Source organism: Nycticebus coucang, chromosome 12 (assembly GCF_027406575.1).
Source record: "Nycticebus coucang isolate mNycCou1 chromosome 12, mNycCou1.pri, whole genome shotgun sequence".
Taxonomy (NCBI): domain Eukaryota; kingdom Metazoa; phylum Chordata; class Mammalia; order Primates; family Lorisidae; genus Nycticebus; species Nycticebus coucang.
Window position 1 is genome coordinate 26,085,283 of NC_069791.1, and position 19,761 is coordinate 26,105,043.

The window sequence follows — 19,761 nt, forward strand, 5'->3', positions numbered from 1 at the left end:
ATCCTGCATATCAGATATTTATATTATGATTCATAACAGTAGCAAAATTACAGTTATGAAGTAGCAACGGAAATAATTTTATGCTTGGGGGTCACCACAACATGAGGAATTGTATTAAAGGGTCATTGCAATAGGAAGGTTGAGAACCACTGTTTTAGAGGATAATGTATTAGCTAGGATGCCTTATGGTATCAAAAGATTTATAAAGCATCTGTAAATTCTAGCAACTCTTATGCTGGTGCTCCCGCTCCAAAGTATTATATCATAACCAGGGAACAAATTCACTTTTAAGTGCTGTTGTTTTTGTTTTGCCTGAACTGACTTTTTCTCTCTTCCTTTCTTAGTCTGGAAAATTCTAATCACAAACCCAGGTCAGATACACTTTCCTGTATGCAGCTTTTTCCTGTTCCTCCCCTCTGCCTAATCTTTTTTCTATTTCTCTTCTGTGTAGAATATTCCATTGACCATGTATTTAATTTTCTTCTAGCTCACATTCCCCCTCCCCCCCCACCATGACAATACCTCCCAAGTTTTTTGTTTTAGTATACAAAGTTTTTACCTTACACACTGGCCTTTACTAGGTTCCTGCAGGGGTGTGTTGACTAAATGAAGTTTTCTGATGTCTGGGGTTATTGCTGCCTGCTACCACATACAGCCACTAGCAACAAGGGAATTTTATAAGCACCTTGGAAGGTAAGCAGGTGGGTCACATTGGCATTTAAGTACTCCCTTTTCTCACTCCCTCTGTTTTTGGAGTAGAAGTCTTTTCTATTTCTCGGAGAAAGGCTAAAGAAAAAAGCCTCAGAATTTCCAAATGGATTAATTACAGTGATGCAGAGGATGAGAATTTTTCCTGAGTCCAGAATTTGGACTAATTTCTAATTTATTTTGTCAGCCTATATATGCACTATTGCATTGTAGTTCTTTGAACATCTGGTATTCAGCAGAGGGAGTGGCCCAATATCATCATATTACCCCCAATGAACAATACTAGTTTCCTTAATTAAGAAAAGAGCTTCTCTCAATGTGCTGTGTCCTTAGCTGAACTGTGGGGATAAAAATGTAAGAGACACTGGAGTGGAAGTTAGAGGAAGACAGTCCTATGTCCCATCATCCTATTTCTCCCACTTCCTTCCCCTGCTTAGACACTGTGGAACTGTACTCACGGGAAATAAATCCTTGGTTTTCCAAGTGTTTTGGCAAGCCAGAGACGGAGTAGCTTAGTCTGGCATCGCAGTCCCAAGCGTCAACCATATGCGCTGCATGTTAAGCTCTTTAATAGAAAATAGACAGATTTGGCTCAGCGCCCGTAGCTTAGTGAGTAGGGCTCCAGCCACATACACCGAGTCTGATAGGTTCAAGCCTGGCTTGGGTCTGCTAAACAACAATGACAACTGCAACAAAAAAATAGTATTGAGTAAGCCCAGGAGTTTGAGGCTGTGAGTTGTGACACCACGGCACTCCACTGAGGATGACATAGTGAGGATCTGTCTCAAGAAAAAAAGAAAATAGATTTATAAAAACATTTTTATGGTATTGAGTAAGAATAAATTTAAGTCAGGTGGACTACAGAGAGATGAAGCAGTAGGCTACCTAGCTAATTACGTAGATTAGGTTAAGATTTCTGGATTGCTTTTCAAAGTGGTTTATCATTAATGGATTAAAAAGTGAGGTTCTTCTCTCTATCTCTGTCAATCATGGAAATATATATTTCCTTAGTCCCTGGAACACACACCTACACTTTATTGTTCTTAGTGTTTTTACTGAATTAATAATCTCTTTAATGGAATTACTGAGATGCATTTCTTTCTTTAATGTTGAAAAGATAACTTCCTTCTCATCAACCATCATTATAATTAAGGATTCATTTGGGGGAGAGGAATTTCTTCTTGTGGGCCTAGTTACTTATTATTTACACAGTGCTTGATCTCTTAGGAAACAATTCAGCAAGTCCACAAATGGTCTAACAAGTTCCTATGGTGTGTCAGAAACTGTTTTCTAGAACAGAAGGTGGAGAGTTAAAGTAGGGCAGATGCTTCCTTGATGTGGTATCTACTAACTGGAATGAGCCAGAGGAGGATTGAAAAAGAGACCCGAAACCCCAGTGGCTCAGTTGTGGTGACAAAATGATAAGTGTCCTAATTTGGGGGAAAGGGAAGGAGGAAATTAGTAAAATATAATTAACATTAAGAAATAAAATTGAACACTAATAAATAGCATCCAGTTTAACGATCATCCAAAACATTATCAAATGAGATAAAGGTAAAATATCCATAGAGAGGATAGATGTGTTGGGGTTTTGTAGGAAGAACAAAGATGTGAACAAGGTTCCAAGTGGGCTAGTTACAGATAGGTGTAAGTAAAAGAACCACGTACAGTGGGAATCAGGTCAGATTAATGAGTAAACTGGAGAACTACCACAGTCGCGTGGGGATGAGATCAGAATAACTCAAGCAAAAAGAGACAGTTTACAAAGACATTTAGGTAATGGAAAAGTTTGCCACGTCTATGAAACCGTAGATTAAGGGCAACAGTGCTTTCTAACAGGACAAGAAATAAGCAGTGGCCAACTGGAAAAAGGAACACAGTTCTTCGATTTGTGGGGGGAAATACCTTAAGAAACACACGAGTGAAAGAAAGGCTTATCCCTAGTGATGTTTTTATAAGAATAGAAGAGGTGGGCTTGGAACCTCAGCATATACTACTACAAAAACTATATGCATTAAAAAATATACGCTGGATTGTCTGTATCCTTGGGGTCAGATTATTGAGTGATGTTGGTGCCAATCTTCTGATTTTGAAAAAAAAACATTGGGTGCCTGCACAAGTAGTGAGAGGTTATAAATCATAATGGCGTATGCTTATTTATTTTCCTTAGGTCAGCATTACTACAAATCACTCATTAATCATTTGTCAACATTCTAGTCACTAGCATTCAATTCAATTTAATTCAGAGTAAGGACAAATTGTACCACAACAATCTAATCCCCTGCTTTAAATAAGTTTGTTACTCAGTAATTTAGTTCTATTACTATCTCAATGAGATTTCCTTACCGGTTATGTGTAGATAGAAAACAAATGACAGTAATATTGAAAGAATAAAACTTCTCATTTGGCTCCTCTTATGCTCTATACCAGCAGTCCCCAATCTTTTGGTACCAGGGACCCGTTTCTGGAAGGCAATTTTTCTGTGGATCCAGGGTAGGAGGATGGTTTTAGGATGATTCCAGTGCAGCACATCCTGCCTCAGATCATCAGGCTTTGGATTCTTATAAGGTGTATGCAACCTAGATCCCTCGCATGCACAGTTCACGGTAGGGCTTGGACTTTTATGAGAATCTAATGCCACTACTTATCTGACAGGAGGCCGAGCTCAGGGAGTGATGAGAGTGACGGGGAGAGGCTGTAAATACAGATGAAGCTTTGCTTGCTCAGCCAACACTTACCTCATGCTGGGCAGCCAGCTTCCTAACAGGTCATGGACTGGTACCCGTGTACAGCCTGGGGGTTGAGGACCATAGCTCTATACTGATAAAATAGTAGGATGATTAAGTCTTGATTATTTATTACTGTGAAAAGGCCAATTTTGGGATTATGACTTTTCTTTGTGAATGGAGGTATAAAAATATTCAGCTTAATTCGCTGTGTAGAAATATCTGTACCTATACTTGTATGTACGTGCATAGGTACATAAACGTATGCAGGTAATGTTCACCATTGTATTAAATATAAAACTACCACATCAAGAATAGAAGTATACTTTCCTAAAGACTCAAGGAATCCAAAGGGTGTTTAAAAAATATAGCAATAGTTTGGGTAGCCACAGAATAAATCATGCATTCTTTTTTTTTTTTGAGACAGAGTTTCACTATGTCACCCTGGGTAGAGAGCCCTGGCATCACAGCTCACAACAACCTCAAGCTCTTGGGCTTAGTGATTCTCTTGCCTCAGCCTCCCAAGTAGCTGGGACTACAGGCACCTGCTACAATGCCCAGCTATTTTTTTGTAGCTATTTCGTTGTTTTTAGCAGGCCTGGGCTGGGTTCAAACCCACCAGCCCTAGAGTATGTGGCTGGCACCCTAATCTAAGTCATGCATTCTTTAACACGTTAGAAGTCCCAAACTGATTTAGAGTGTTACGATGCCAATTAGGGAACTGACTTGGAGAATTTTCAAGTGGTGCTATAACAACCACAACACTTTATAGCTATATAGGCTTTCATTGCCACATATTATCTCATTTGTTCAAGATGCTATCAGATGCATGTGGCAATAATAATATTTAATAGACACTTTAGAGATAAAGATATGGAGGCTGAGAGTGATTTGCCAAAGGCCACAGCTAGTATGTGTTAAGACCTGTGGCTAGAGTGAAATTTTACTCTATTTACAAGCTAGAAAGCTAGTCTGTTACTGTTTCAGGGTCAATGGCAGAAGACACAGACCCCTGAATTGGAGAGCAAGGACTTTGTTACTCAGAGTGCAATTTGTAGCAAGCATTGTGGGCCTCATGTTTTTGTGAACTAGTTCCCCATTCCTTTTATATCCATTGGGGGCAGTGGAGACATACCTACTGCACGGATGCTGTGCAGGATGTGGGGCTTTGGGGAACACCCAGCTTGGAGAGTGATTGCTTTTGTAGTAAGCAGAAGCAAGCTAGTTCTCTGTCAGGTGGACGACGTTACGTCATCCTTAAAGGCTGCTTGCTGCAACACAACCTTGAAAAATGATCCATGAAAAGAGCAGCCAGGGTCTTGCGTTCTTGGCATACCAGGCAGCAATGTGTAGGGACACCAGGTCTGGTGGTAGATTGTCTCTTAACAATAGTATATGGCAGAATTGAAGTGCAAATTCAGTTTTGCTGTGTTCCATTACTAAAACTTTGGTTGAAAGGTTGCAAGTATTAGCCTTCCCCCAAAATATATTTGCTTATTTATTTTTCTGTTCTGTTCAGGACATCTAGAAACTAGTCTTCCTGACTTGTTTATTAATAGCATGTTCAGTTACTAAAACCAGTTTTGGTTATTCTGAAAGGCAGAGAACAAGAGGCAAGGCCCAATTTTAGGAAATTTACTGAATTCAGCCTCAGAATATCCCCTAATCTTTACTAGCTGCTGCTACAACAAAGAGCCATAATAATGTTTTCATAAAGGAAAAACTTTATCCATATTGCCATAGCAACATTTACTACAAAAGGTGAAGTATGCAAATGGGAACCATGAAGAAATAAGAGAGTGGTGGAGCTAGTGGCAGGAAGTGTGTGTTAAGAAAAAAGTGTAGGCTATTGTTACCTTTTAAAAGCCAGCAAAGGGAACTTTTGTTTGTTTTTCTTAAAGGATTAATTAAAATAGAATTTGAACTTGGAAAAAATATTAGTGATATTAAATCCACGCTTCTCATCTCATAGATTAGAAAGTTGAAATGCAGAATGATTAAATGGCTGTTCAACAACAGGTTTCTAGTGGCAGAGCTCAGCGATGTTAGGTTGTTGTAATTATCATATGTCAGATATTGGAATCCTCCCTCCTTACCTAGTGTAATTTATAGGAGTCAGTCAGTGAATGTCCATTGGGTTACTTTGTTTTATTAATGAATAAATAATATATATATTCCCTGTCTTCAAAGAATCCTTTACTAGTAGAGAAGCAATATTCAGTTTTTATCCATAACTGTTTTTCTTTTAGAAGCAATTTCAAATATATCTAGTTATGTGATATATTTTTAGAAGCCCAAAAGGCTATTTTATTTCTTACTGTTAATATTAAGCAAAACGTTGACATTAATGCTTTCTTAGTGTTGCGATTAGATGAAAGTGTTTAATAGTATTATACTTTATATAAAAATTCTAAGAAGGATGGTATTTCAAAATATTCAAAGTTACAAATGAATAGATTTTTTTCAGCTTTCTTTTTCTACAGAAAAGAGATTATGTATTACTTTATGCATAATCTCAAGTAATAGTTTTGAAAGTAAGATTTGTAGCTATGTAAATTTCAAACTCATCATTTATAAAGCAGGTGAATTGGCTCAGGTTGGGACTTCATCTGAGAATTCTTGGCTTGAGTATAAATTTTGGGATTTGAGAGTTTAAAATAGTAATTTTTGAAGAGGAATTGAAGAAGCAAATGTATCTTTAACCTTTGAAGTATGGTCAGCCTGCAATTATCTGCATGTGTGGGAGACCATCCCCTTCTAGGTGAGAATATCTCAGACCTGCTGGGAAATTGCCATTGCCTAGATCTAGGAGAAAAGGGTTCTGCCTCTCTTATTGGCTCTTAAACCACTCTCTTTTCTTCAGTCATGCAAATGGATGGAATTGGGCATCATCCTCATTTCAAACAGAATCCTCCTTATCATTAACGCAAATAATAATCAGATGAGCAGAAGTTAGGCGGTTAAATTAAAGACATGCTGAGTGACCCTGGTGTTCTAAAATTGGCTGTCAGATCTGAAGTCCAAATGTCTTCTCTGGACATTTTCTTTGTTATTAATTAAAGTGAAATTAAAAGTATCTTAATAGCCATATAAGTTAGTCTATGGTATAATAATCATCTATTTAAAATTAGTGAGGTACTGATTTTAAGCAGTGGCCCAATGCTCATTTTCATTAGAGAGTCATGATTATTTTTATCAGTTTTGTACTTGGGATTTGTTAAGCTTTATAGACTGATAAAGCAGCTTTAAGTCTGGTAGAGAACAGAGACCTGGAGTTGATGAAGTAGTTTTCAGGAGAGAAAACAGCCTGAGCTCAGATAGGACTTTATTTTGGAATGCAGAGTTTGTGGGAATGTTGAAAAGGAGTGATATCTACACAGGGAATGAAAACATGAAATGTTCAGTCTGGAAAAGGAGACAGGATTTGAGAGAGTGCAGAAGAGTGTTCAGGAAAGGGGAATAGTATATTTGAAGGCACAGAAGCAAGAGAGAACATAGATTGTTAGTGAAACTGATTAAAATAAAAAACGTGTCATCACTACCAGCAGCAGAGATCCTTGAAGGCAAAGACAGCGTGTGGCAAAAGCAGAAGGAGTTAGGGATGCACTGCAGGGTTTAAGCAAGGTCATGAGCCAGTCACCTTCACATTTTACAAAATCGCGGATACTGCAGTGTGTGGGATAAATCCATGGGGGCAAGAGTTGACACAGGCTGACCGGTGAGGAGACTTCTGCAATATTCTACGTAAGAGATAATGATAGCCTTGATTAGGGTAGAGTTGATGGGGAAAGAAAGAACTTGGTGACCTGAAGAGCTGTTTCAGAGATAATTAACAGTTCTTGGACATAAATTAGATGGGTGGAATAGGGAAGAGGGAGGAATTGACAATGAATTGAAGGTGTTTCTGGCTTTTCTTTCTCTGCTTGGCAACAATCAAGATAGCAATTCTCAAAAAAAGGATTGTGATTTTTGTTAGGGATTCTTCCCCCTGAGTAGACGAAGTAAGGTAGGAGAAGAGGATTTTAGAAAGAAGAGAATATTAACTTTTGAGAAACACTACTCATCAAGATTGTGCAGAAATAGAACACCACAGCCGCTACTACCAGGGGCTGTTTTTACAGTCTCTGTATGTAGTTTCTTATAAGAAACTCTGTATTTGTTATAGTATCATTTTATAGGTATAGCAGTACATAAATATCATTTCCATTTTTTTTTTCTTTTTTATAATACAGTGTTGGGTAGCTATATAATGTTAACTCTAAAAGGAATCCTGGAAGTTATAGTTTTCCTTCACAGTTGAGGAAATTGGAGATTTGAGAAAAGAGCGACTAGTGTAAGTGGTGACAACCACCGGAACTCAGCTCTGCTCATGGCCACACCCTTGCACCTGCCCTAGGACCTGACTACACATGGGTTGTTACCCTCTACGAAAGCAAATAAACAAAGCTGAAGACTTTGTCAAAGAAAAAACGCCAACATCACAAAGGAAGGGAAATAATTGCATAAATAAATATATTCTTTACTTGACTTTTTTTTTTTTTTAAGAGTACGAAATCCTATTTTGAGATAACCAGGTTTGCAGAAGTTCAGTTTCTTCTAAGTATTGTCCTTCCTATCCTTCCATTAACCTTTTATCTTGATGGACTAGAGAGAGTTGAAAGTTGAGAGATTTGGACTTAGGTTGGCTTTTTCTCTAATAAATAGAGGAACTTCTACCTCTATAGATAATGAGGGTTTTTTTTTTTCTTTTAATCTCAGAAAATAAGAATGTGGGTACAGATTCCTTTAAAATCTATTCCCTGCTTGCTCTTTCTTTCTCGCTTTTTGCTTTTCGTCTCTGGTTGCCTTGTTTTTCTTCCTTAAACTGCTTCTCTTCTCCGTGGTAAATAAGACTCTCTTAAAATCCTAGGCAAGGTATGTAAGTCTAGGATAGTCCTTTTCATTTATGGGGTGTGTGGAGGGGGGTGGTGCTATATTCTTTCTAATGGAGGGAGGGCAATCAATAAAAATTTACTGAGTTTTGGAGAGAAAATATTAGAACTGCTATTTGTGTTTATTTTTAATTTCTTTCTTTACAAAATTCTGCTTTTGTCTGCCCTCCGTATTCATGGGTTCCACATCCATGGATTCAACCAACTGCATATCAAAATACTCAGGAAATAGAAAATGGATGGTTGCATCTGTACTGAACATATATAAACTTTTCATGCATAGACTTTTATTCCTAAATGATGAAGTATGACAACTATTTACATTGTTACTTGGTATTATAAGTAATCTAGAGATGATTTAAAATATATGGGAAGTTGTGCTTGGGCTATATGCAAATACTATGCCATTTTGTATAAGGGATTTTAGCATCCATGGATTTTGGTATCTGCAGAGGATCCTGGGACCAATCCCCCATGGATCCTGAGGGACAACTGTATTTCAATAAATGATAGATCAATATAGTAGTATATACACATTATTTATAATGAGTAGGTATATGTTATGGAAATATACTTAGATATAGTAAGCTGACAGAAGGTAATAGTCAAATAAATTTGGAACCTACTGGTGAAGAGTTTGCAAAAAAGGTGAGTCACAGACATCATCAGGACATTAAGATAAATATTCTTAATTTTTCATTTTTGCATACTATTATCACTGGAAATAAAGAGAAGAAATCTAAAACAGTGATAATAATGAACACCATTTGAGTAAAAGAATTTACTTAACTAAGCATCTAGCTCCTAGAGAGTTGAGAAAAAAGTGTTCACCTGGATTAGCATCTAATTTTAAGATGAATTTTAATCTTGCTCATGATTTGGGGGGATTGTTAAGTAAGTTGCCTCCTATACTGAAATTGTTTGTTATAATTCAGTGAAACGTTTCAACTGAGGGAGCAGTAGGTGATCACATTAGTGTTTTTAAAAGAAATTAGGCCAAGAAATTTGAAGTCCTATTTCCTGAAGCTTTTTCCTTTTTGCCATTTACTTTATTGTATTGTATTTTTGTGATTGTTTCTCACAGAATAAGACCACAGCTTGCCAAAGAGAAGATAGAAGGATGCCATATTTGTACATCTGTAACCCCGGGAGAACCTCAGGTTTTCCTAGGGAAAGATAAAGCTTTCACTTTTGATTATGTATTTGACATTGACTCCCAGCAAGAGCAGATCTACATTCAATGTATAGAAAAACTAATTGAAGGCTGCTTCGAAGGATACAATGCTACAGTTTTTGCTTATGGACAAGTAAGTGCCATATTATTTTCACAGGAGTTACAACTTTTCAGAAGTGTCACTTCAGTAGCACTTTCATTCTTGTCTCTTAAGTTTCTGTTAAAGTTGAACACTTTTTTTTTTTTCTGTTCTTTTTTAGACTGGAGCTGGCAAAACATATACCATGGGAACAGGATTTGATGTTAACATCATTGAAGAAGAACAGGGTATCATTTCTCGTGCTGTTAAACATCTTTTCAAGAGTATTGAAGAAAAGAAACACACAGCAATTAAAAATGGGCTTCCTCCTCCTGATTTCAAAGTGAATGCCCAATTCTTAGAGGTAATAATCTAAATATGTCATTATTTTCTCTTAAAATTTGTCCTTAAGGCTGTGAGTGCTTATGCTTTTATACTGTTGGCTTTTAGGACAGGGTCTCAGTAGGTAGTCCTCAATAAATGTTGTTTGAGTATATTAACATTAGATAATAGGTAATAAGTATTCTTGTAGGCAATGATGTTGGTGTTTAATATTGTAAACACTTAACCAGTGTCCACAGAGTAAATGTTTATTTCAGGACGCCTCATTATGAAGGGAAAAAGATAAATTACTGTTGTAATTTAGACAGGCTTACAAGGTGGTGGGAACTCAGTAACTAAGACCAAAAGGATGAGGATAATATGAGAAATAATGGAATTGAAGATGTAGCACTGATCTGGCTGCAGAGGCTTGTGTACCAAGGGTTGCATCCTGGTTGGGTTTGGATTACTTTCAGGCAGTCTGGTCTGCGGGAGAGGAATGATGGTAGGAGAACATCTTGGATTTGAGCAATATTGCAGCTAGGTGGAGGGTGGCATAGTTCTGGGGTTTTGGTCCAACGAGTGTTCTAGTTTAGATCATCTGATCGATGGGCTAGTCATTTTTGTCATTGATAAAACATTCAGCTTTAGCTTAGCACAAAATAGAAAACTTAAATTAATTAATGTTAGCTTTTTGGTTTGACTGGACATCCTCATTTAGTAAAAATGATGGAGAAGTTAGCTATGCGTTTCTGTAAAAAAGAGAATATAAGTGATGATAGAAAAAGAAAAGAAACAATGTTCTTTCTTCTTTCCTTTCACCTTCCAAAAAGTTGGTAGGCATCGTGGCTTTAAAGCATATTGTCAAAAAAAAAGGTGTGCGTATCCTGACTTCTAAGGAGGTAGCTGGATCTTGTCAGCCACTATTAATACAGAAATAATAATATTATTGTTAAACTTGCAAACTTGCTAAATGTTAATTTTTAAAGACACTAAGAAGGGTTGTAGCTAAAACTGCTGAAGTAGTAAAAATTCTTTAAATATTCTCTAAGCTTAAAATTTGTCCTCATGGTACATGTTTCTTAGGGTTTGCTTGTATTTGTAGGTATTTGCTTACCTTTTATGAAAGATTAGTAGGTCCTTTTAGCTAGTATCTAGCCTATTAGCTGTTCTTTCTCTTATAATTAAATCTACTATTTGATTATATTTATAATAATAATTGCCTGATTCATTTTATTTGTTATTTTGAAGACATATGTGTTATTTTAAAGAATTCTTGAAATATGTTTGAAAAATGACATTATGTGTATTTCAACAACTACCAATTTCTGCTTAAATTAAACTTCTGACATTTCTCTTTGATAGCTCTATAATGAAGAGGTCCTTGACTTATTTGACACCACTCGTGATATTGATGCAAAAAATAAAAAATCAAATATAAGAATTCACGAAGACTCAACTGGAGGAATTTATACTGTGGGCGTCACGACACGTACTGTGAATACAGAATCAGAGGTGACATTTATGTTGTAGTTAAAATAGAGCACAGTTAACTTTATTTAAATAGCTTTGCCGAAAGTCTTTTAAGATCAAGATAGGAAATTTGTATCTTTAAGCATGACATGGAGTTAAAATCTTGTCTTCTTTCCTCATATTTTTTATCAAGATACTGTTATATCAATGTCAGTTACGATAAAGTTAGTACATTTGTCATAGAATCCTAAGAATCTAAAATGGTGTATGAATAGTTTTCTTTCACAGCTAGACAAAGAGGGATAGACAATTGATGGTGAGGGATGAGACTATAATCTTCTTGTACTTTTTGCTGTAGCATATAGGACTATATCACGGCTCCTTAAAGGAGACTAATAAACAAAATTACAAAAAAAAAAAATATCTCAACAGAAGATTCAGAAGAGCCTGAGTAATTCAAGTTACGGCTCAGCTTGTACCAAAGTGTTCTCTTGTAACAGTTTGGAACGGAAGCTGCAAATGTCAGCGAATGGCAAACAATGGAATCTCAGTGTTTTCTTCCATTAAAAAAATAATACGCTATTATACCAAGAAGTTCAGCTCAAAAAGTAACTGTAACTAAAGTAATAATATGAAAATCCACATCTTTTAAGTCCCTTAACTTGGTGGGTTTTAGCCATTAGTTCAGACTTTGGATTGTATAATATCTTGTTTAAGTGAAGGGTGTCCATAAAGTTCGTGTGCAATTTAAAAATAGTTTTCTAGGCAATAATTTTCAATCGCACACGAACTTTATGGACACCCTGTATTATTCAAGTAAAATCCTTCTTTCTTCCCCTTTTCTAGATGATGCAGTGTTTGAAGTTGGGTGCTTTATCCAGGACCACTGCTAGTACCCAGATGAATGTTCAGAGCTCTCGTTCACATGCCATTTTTACAATTCATGTGTGTCAAACCAGAGTGTGTCCCCAAATAGATGCTGTGAGTAATAGTTTCGAATTTCTTAAACTTCCAATCTTTATCTGCCTAAAACCACATGATTCCTGGCAAAATATATTGAGCCAAATTCAATTTGTTCAATCATCCTTTTTCCTAATTTCCTTTTCTGATCCCATTTAAGTTGAAGTTGTACAACTGTCTAAGACTTTGAAATAAAAAAAAAATTAGATGTGTATCTGTAACAAACACCAGAAAGCATACTGTGGCTGTAAGGAGATGAATGCAGTCACCTGAGACACTTTGCTGTTGAGGAATCTATGCTGTGGGTGTCCCTTTGTAACAAAAGTAGAGCCTCAGTTGATAACTGAGTTGCGTTCTGACTTTCCGGCTTCTTACTGACTTTGACTTTAAGTTTCTAATGGCCACAAGACATTATTACATGTATATTTGACTACATGCCCGTTCCTATATATGATGTATTTACATGCGATAAGGGCTAGGTGGGGTTGGAGGATACTGAAGGTCATATTAATAAAGCATTTTCAATTATTTTCCCTAATTTCAGGAAAATGCAACTGATAATAAGATAATTTCTGAATCATCACAAATGAATGAATTTGAAACTCTGACTGCAAAGTTCCATTTTGTTGACCTGGCAGGATCAGAAAGACTGAAGCGTACTGGAGCTACAGGCGAGAGGGCAAAAGAAGGCATTTCTATCAACTGTGGACTTGTAAGACTAAAGCTCTGTGTTGGGGATAGTTCTGGCCTTTTCTGTTGTCCTTTCTGTTTTGTAATACATAATACCCAAATGAAAGTCTTTCGTGCACTGAACTGGGGAGTGAAAGTTGCAGTAAACATATTGATAAAGCACCGAATCTCTGATCACCTCACATTGTAGGCTTTTTCTCCTTTTTCTTCCTTTTTTTTCTTTTTTAAAATAGGGTCTCTGTTACACTGGCCAGAGTACAGTGGAGTCATCATAGGTCATTACAACCTCAAACTCTTGGGCTCAAGTGATCCTGCTATTTTAGCCTCCCAAGTAGCTAGGATTACAGGTGTGCACCACCATACTTGGATAATTTTTTCTATTTTTTTTTTTTTTTTTTTTTTTGCAGAGCCAGGGTCTTGCTTTTGTTTAAGCTAGTCTTGAACTCTTGGCCTCAAGCAATCTTCCTACCTCAGCCTCCCAAGGCCTTTTCTTCCTTCTTTTTATTTTTTTTTTACATTGCAGGTTTTCATTATGAGTATATATTTAGTTGGATTAAATTTCATGATATATGCAAAATATTATATATATATTATAATTATTTTAAAACTTATTTTCACATTTAACAATAAACTGAGAGAATCAGCATTTAATATTAAGTATTTTGTGACTTTCTGCTGACATTTTATGACAGTTGTTTTGTTGACTTTGGGAATTATAATAAAATATTTTTTTGGTAATGATTTTTTGATTCCTGCAAACCCCCTCCCCCACTCCCCATGTTAGGAATTAACTTCAATACTATGCCACCTAGTGGTATTTTGATTAGAAAACTCCTTATGATTGAATTAGCATAAAGCTTCTGTTACATGGAAGAAATGTTTTAGATCAGAGCATATTTTTGTGTAAGACACATTCTTACTGTCTTCATTATAAAATCAACCATTTGGGCCTGCATAAAACTGGACATTTGTAACAGCATCCCCAAATTTCTGTGATGCTGATAGCATCGTAGAGTGTGGTTTCTGTTTTTGGTTTCCACCCATCCTGGATCTTGGGTCCGAACATACAGTACTCTTTTTATCTCTGTGCAATATTTGCTCCTATATGATGTGAGCCTTCTGTGGAGGAATTATCAGCCATGGCTGATTAGAGAGAGCCAGACTTTCCAATTCTAATATCCATCTTGATGCTCCCACCAGACAGTTGAAAACTGTGTAAAGGGGGTGTGACCTGGGTCACACTTTGCATACTGTTTTGAATTTTTTAAGAGATAAAATCATAATGGTATTTATAATTGTTGTGCCAGGAAAAGACAAAAGCCATTGCTCTGTTTTCCTCATTAGGCTTTTGAAGCATGTTGAGATTCATCTAGTAGAGTTTCAGTGTGGCCAGTGGTTAAAGCACTTCTGGAAAAGAGGGAGTAAGACGCAATGTGATTCTGGTGCCACCCCCTGTGTGATCCCTTGGCCCTAACAGAGACCTGGGTACAGGTGTTTGCATTATTAAAGGCTAGTGTGACCAACATGCTTATACTATAGGTTAAGGATAACCTTAGAGTGGCAGGAAGAATGACTAAAGAGTTCTGTAATTTGACTTAACTTTAAAAAAATTGGATAGGTAGCACATAGTTTCATTGTATTGCTAAGAACAGTTACACTTGCATAGGAACACCTTGTTCAGAGCAATCACACTGATATTTTTATTGTGATTAAAGGAGATTTTGTTTTCCTGTAAGGAATCATACTGATATTTTTATTGTGATTAAAGGATATTTTGTTTTCCTGATAATGTCTATCATATTTAATAATAAGAAAGTTTCATGGAACCGTTAAAATAACTAAACATTTTAATCCTTCATTGAGTTGAGAATAATTTCCTACATGAATTGACAATTTTCTGGGGACCCAACATGATGCTCTGATAATTCTAGGAGTAGTTAGAAGTAGTCACTCTTACACCATTTCTATTGCTAAAGAAAATATATGAAAAGAAATTTAAGTATTAGTGACTTATGTGTATATATGTAGTATTCAATTTGAGTGATATCTATTACAAATGTAAAATGAAACCAAATACAAATGTTTTCAATTCTGTTATGTCTCCATATTATTTCCTATGAGCTTATTTTATTTGGAAGTGTTATAACCAGGGACGTTGTATCATTTTGCTCTCTTTCTCTCTCTTTTAGTTGGCACTTGGCAATGTAATAAGTGCCTTGGGCGACAAGAGCAAGAGGGCCACCCATGTCCCCTACAGGGATTCCAAGCTGACAAGATTGCTCCAGGATTCCCTTGGGGGGAATAGGTACGCAGAAATGATTATCCTCTATCCTGAGTTTTTGTTATTTGCTGTTTTTTACATAAGCTTGTAAGGCAATTGATAAAAACTGCTTTTATTAATGGGATAAGGAAGTAATACTGATCATATTAAGCACCTAACATGTGTGAGTCCTTTTGTGTGTTATTTTACATAATCTTTCTAGCATTTCTTGAGGAAGGTGTTATTATTCCTATTTTATAGATAAGGAAATTGAAATCCACAGAGGTGAAATCATTTTTTCAAGGTCACTTAGTTTTTATATGGTGTCTAAAATCTGTCTTTTTCTGCCACACCATAGTATCTGTTTAGAGTGTTTAGCAGAGTAGATAGACTTGTTTAAAAAACTAATACAATTTGTTAAAAAACTATGCTATCATCTAAGTAATTTCAAAGTAATTTAAATATTATTGATTTTTTTTTACAAAATCTTCTAAAATTTAAACATTTGTATATGTAGAAAAATGTTTTAAGTGGGAGATGAATGAATACGGCATTTGCTGTTATTTACTTTGCCAATATCACTGATTATTCTTCCTTTTCCATACTTTGCCTTGTTCTAATAGGTTTCATCAGCTAAACACATGCTTTTGGTAATATATCCCCCTTTATAAACATCAGCATGTTTAAATATTGGCTTTATAAGTGGAAACATTTTTGGCACTTAAATTCAATTGTAGCACAATTCAGTAAGTTACAACCACAGTGAACTATTTTACCGTATTTTCAATAGTCTACTAAATCATGTTTACTGAAAAGATCATTAGATGCTGTACAGTGACTTGGTAATCAAACTTGCAAATGTTCTTTCTGAACAACTATTATTCAAATAATTTTGGATCATATTAAAATCTATTTAAGTTTAAAATCTGTTTGGTTAGAAATATAGTTTTATTTTATAGAATTTAACAGTAACAATTTTACATTTCTTCCTTTTATGTAATATTGGAATTTGTTTTAACTTGTATTTCTTCCTGTATACCCTATATGTGGATGTAATTTTGCTTCAAGTATTACGTTTTTTTTTTTTGTTTTTTTTTTTTTTTTGAGATAGTCTCACTGTGTTGCCCTTGGTAGAGTGTCGTGGCATCACAGCTCACAGCAACCTCAAACTCTTGGGCTTAAGCGATTCTCTTGCCTTAGTCTCCCAAGTGGCTGGGACTACAGGTGCCCACCACAGTGCCTGGCTATTTTTTGTTGCAGTTGTCATTGTTGTTTAGCTGGCCCAGGCCAGGTTCGAACCTGCCAGCCTCGGTGTATGTGGCTGGCGCCGTAACCACTGTGCTACTGGCGCTGAGCCTATTACAGTTTTTTTTGTTGTTTATTTTCAGTCTGATCTCTGTTCTTTATTTTCAGTCAGTATCATCAATATTAGTCTATCTATTATGATAGAACAAAGTCTTTTTCAAGCCAAAATTAAATTTTTTTTCAGGTTTTTAAATATACTTTTTTCCTATATTTACTTTCGTAACTATAAAACAAAGCCCCTCCCTTAGAAGTTTAAATACTTTTGAATACTTCAATATGTTTCAAAGTTTCCTTGCCCTATAAACAGTAGATATTTTCCCGATGGGTCTTGAATTCCTATTGTGTTTTAGATAGGCTGTGGCTAAATACACTCAGATGTTCCTCACCTATTTCCTTAATGGGTGGTAACCTGTCAGAGGACATGACCCCTTCCAATTCCATTTTTTGTATACCTCAATTCCTGCATAAGTTTTTATGATTGCAAAGCATGGTACTTGGTGTAAGCCTTGGAGTACAAACTATCTTCATTTTTTTAAAACTTTATACAAACGAAACTTAAAAGAAATTAGATCAAAGATATATTTGAAAATAAACTTCATATACTTGTATACATAATTCAGTATCTTTTATTTTTTTAATCAAGTTGGCTTTTACACATTTATAATGTTGACTAAAACCTTGTAATGGGTTCATGGCAAAAATTCTGGAAAACATAAGACTATAAAGCATGAATAAAAGATTATATTTCTATTACATAGAAATGAGTTCTGTTAACATGGTGATTTTTTTTCCAGATATAGTATTAATGTAACTTAATTTTTAAGATATATAATATGTAACATAATAATATGTTTAAATCACATAATTTCCTTTGAAACCGAATTGCAGTTTTTATGTGAACTTTTTCAACTTTAATGTTTCCTTTGAGCTTTTGAAAAGTAGAGTCATTCATTAAATTTGTATCTTTGGAATTCTGTTTAGTATGTGACCTTTTTCACTACACAGTTGATCTCAGCCAGCTCCTCTCTTTCCTGACTTTCATCATTCTCCTTAAGCCCTTGATCCCACTGCTTCTCAAAATATTTGTGAAGGGCGAGTTCTCGCCTCTCTTTCCAGTTTGTGTTGGATATTGGGCACGACTGTACTCAGCTTGCCCCGTTTGTGACTCACTACATTGAGTCTGAAGCACTTGAACTGTTCTATATACTATAGCCAGTGTGATGAGTTCATTGATTACAGGAAGTTCAAATTGTTGCAAAAGTTTCTAAGGTCCTCACTCTCAATTTTCTGCACTGCTTCAAAAATTTTTTTGTAAAGAGGGAGAAATAAGTGTATGTGCTTCTACTTTCTCTCAGTATGATGGGTCAAAGAAGGATAATATAAATTTCTCCAATTTTACCTGTGTAGTAAATAATAGGCATGCTGGTCTCCTACTGGAGAGGATGCTTTGAGATACCCTGTTTTGTAATCGGCATCTGTAAGCCTCTCTCTTATTCGACTATCTGATCTTCCTCATCAAAAGAGAGAACTAGAGAGGCCTGAATTACTGAACTATCTGATCCTAATAAATATTACATACACAGGACATATATAACATTATTATTTAATGTGGTCCAAAGACTGTGTTATATGTTTAGAGTTTACACTGAAGAATGAAACTTGATAATCCCCGCTCTCTAGAATTTTAGAGTCTGAGAGTGTAGATAACATTTTAATATAATAATAATAAACAAAACAGTGACTACAAAAGAGATATGAAAAGGATGTGAGGAAGTAGGAAGGGTGCAGCCAAACTGACATTGATTCTTAGACTACATGATAACCTTATTTGAATCTGTAATCATAGGAAGAATAAAAGTAAGTAAGAATGAGCAAGAGTTGATAAAGGAAAAAAGATGTGGAATGGGATCCCTTTAAAAAGGATCACGATGAGTGCAGTTGTTAGGTTTTTATGGGGAGATAAGAGTGGAAGCAGGAGACTATTTAGGGGCCTAAGATTATGATAGTATAGGGATTGGTTTTCTGCCAGGGTAGGTAAGTTAGCTCCTGAATTGCAGGTCCTGTACTGTTTTTAGGTAGTATATGAATGCCTATTAGAATCTCCATGTCTCTTCCATTGCCAGATATACTGGCTGGAGCATACCAAGCATTTCACTGTCCAATTCTTTGGATGGTAATGCAGTTTTTCATGACTATAAAGTAATGTTTCTGAAGTGATGTTTTCCAATTTTTCTGTATATTCTGGCCAGAAACTGGAGCTCTGATCATTTAATCACAAATGATGAATGTGAATTATTTCACATTCTGAAACACGAAGACACACTAAATATTCTTCTTGTTTTGATGTGATTAGATGTATGTAAAAATGATTCACTATCAAAAGTCAAGTGATTAAAGAAAAAAATTTTAGAACACTTAAATAGTAAGAAATAATGGAAGAAATGGTTTTTGATTTTCAATTTATCTGATCACAGTTAATTTTGGAATTCCTATGTGTACTGATTCAAAAACTTGGTGAGAAATAAATGTATATGCTTGTCTTTCTAAGGTATTGTGGATCATGGAATGATAATATAGATACATTTTGCCTAATTTTACCTAAGTAAACACAATTTTTTTCTATAAGATAATCTTACAGGACAGGGGCATTTAAATTTGCTTTATTTTAAGTTCATAGCATGTTTCGGTATCTTGAAGAGGAGATATTAGTCAAGTGGCAAGCATTTAAAAATGATGATTTAAGTGTTTTATTTGCTTTTATCTATAGCCTAATGAATTGTTTGTAACTTTCAGCCAAACAATCATGATAGCATGTGTCAGCCCTTCAGATAGAGATTTTATGGAAACATTGAACACCTTGAAATATGCTAATCGAGCTAGAAATATCAAGAACAAGGTGATGGTCAATCAGGACAGAGCCAGCCAGCAAATCAATGCACTCCGTAGTGAGATCACGCGCCTTCAGATGGAACTAATGGAGTATAAAACGGTACGCTAATGGGTTTGACTTTGCATTTTGTGATACCTAAATCTAGTGTGTTGTGAACACAATGTTGCCTATTTGTGATGACTTGGACATACGTTATCTTTGGAGTCTTTTGAGTGTCCTACGAGGGGTCTCTCTCATTTTGGAG

General features: G+C 35.7%; 1 protein-coding gene across 17 annotated transcripts in view; it reads left to right on the top strand.

The window, feature by feature from the left end:
- KIF21A (kinesin family member 21A) overlaps window positions 1-19,761 on the top strand; it is a 143,484-nt gene that overhangs the window by 58,261 nt on the left and 65,462 nt on the right. For 12 of the 17 annotated variants that reach the window (XM_053556083.1, XM_053556084.1, XM_053556090.1 and 9 more), the window contains exons 1-8: window positions 605-693; window positions 9,450-9,672; window positions 9,800-9,982; window positions 11,305-11,454; window positions 12,259-12,393; window positions 12,917-13,084; window positions 15,252-15,367; window positions 19,421-19,616. In XM_053556083.1, coding sequence (XP_053412058.1) covers window positions 620-693; window positions 9,450-9,672; window positions 9,800-9,982; window positions 11,305-11,454; window positions 12,259-12,393; window positions 12,917-13,084; window positions 15,252-15,367; window positions 19,421-19,616 — 1,245 coding nt within the window. In that variant the 5' untranslated portion in view covers window positions 605-619. Of the gene's footprint in view, window positions 1-604; window positions 702-9,449; window positions 9,673-9,799; window positions 9,983-11,304; window positions 11,455-12,258; window positions 12,394-12,916; window positions 13,085-15,251; window positions 15,368-19,420; window positions 19,617-19,761 lie in introns of those variants that run through there. The other 5 variants (XM_053556086.1, XM_053556089.1, XM_053556092.1 and 2 more) reach the window with 2 other exon arrangements.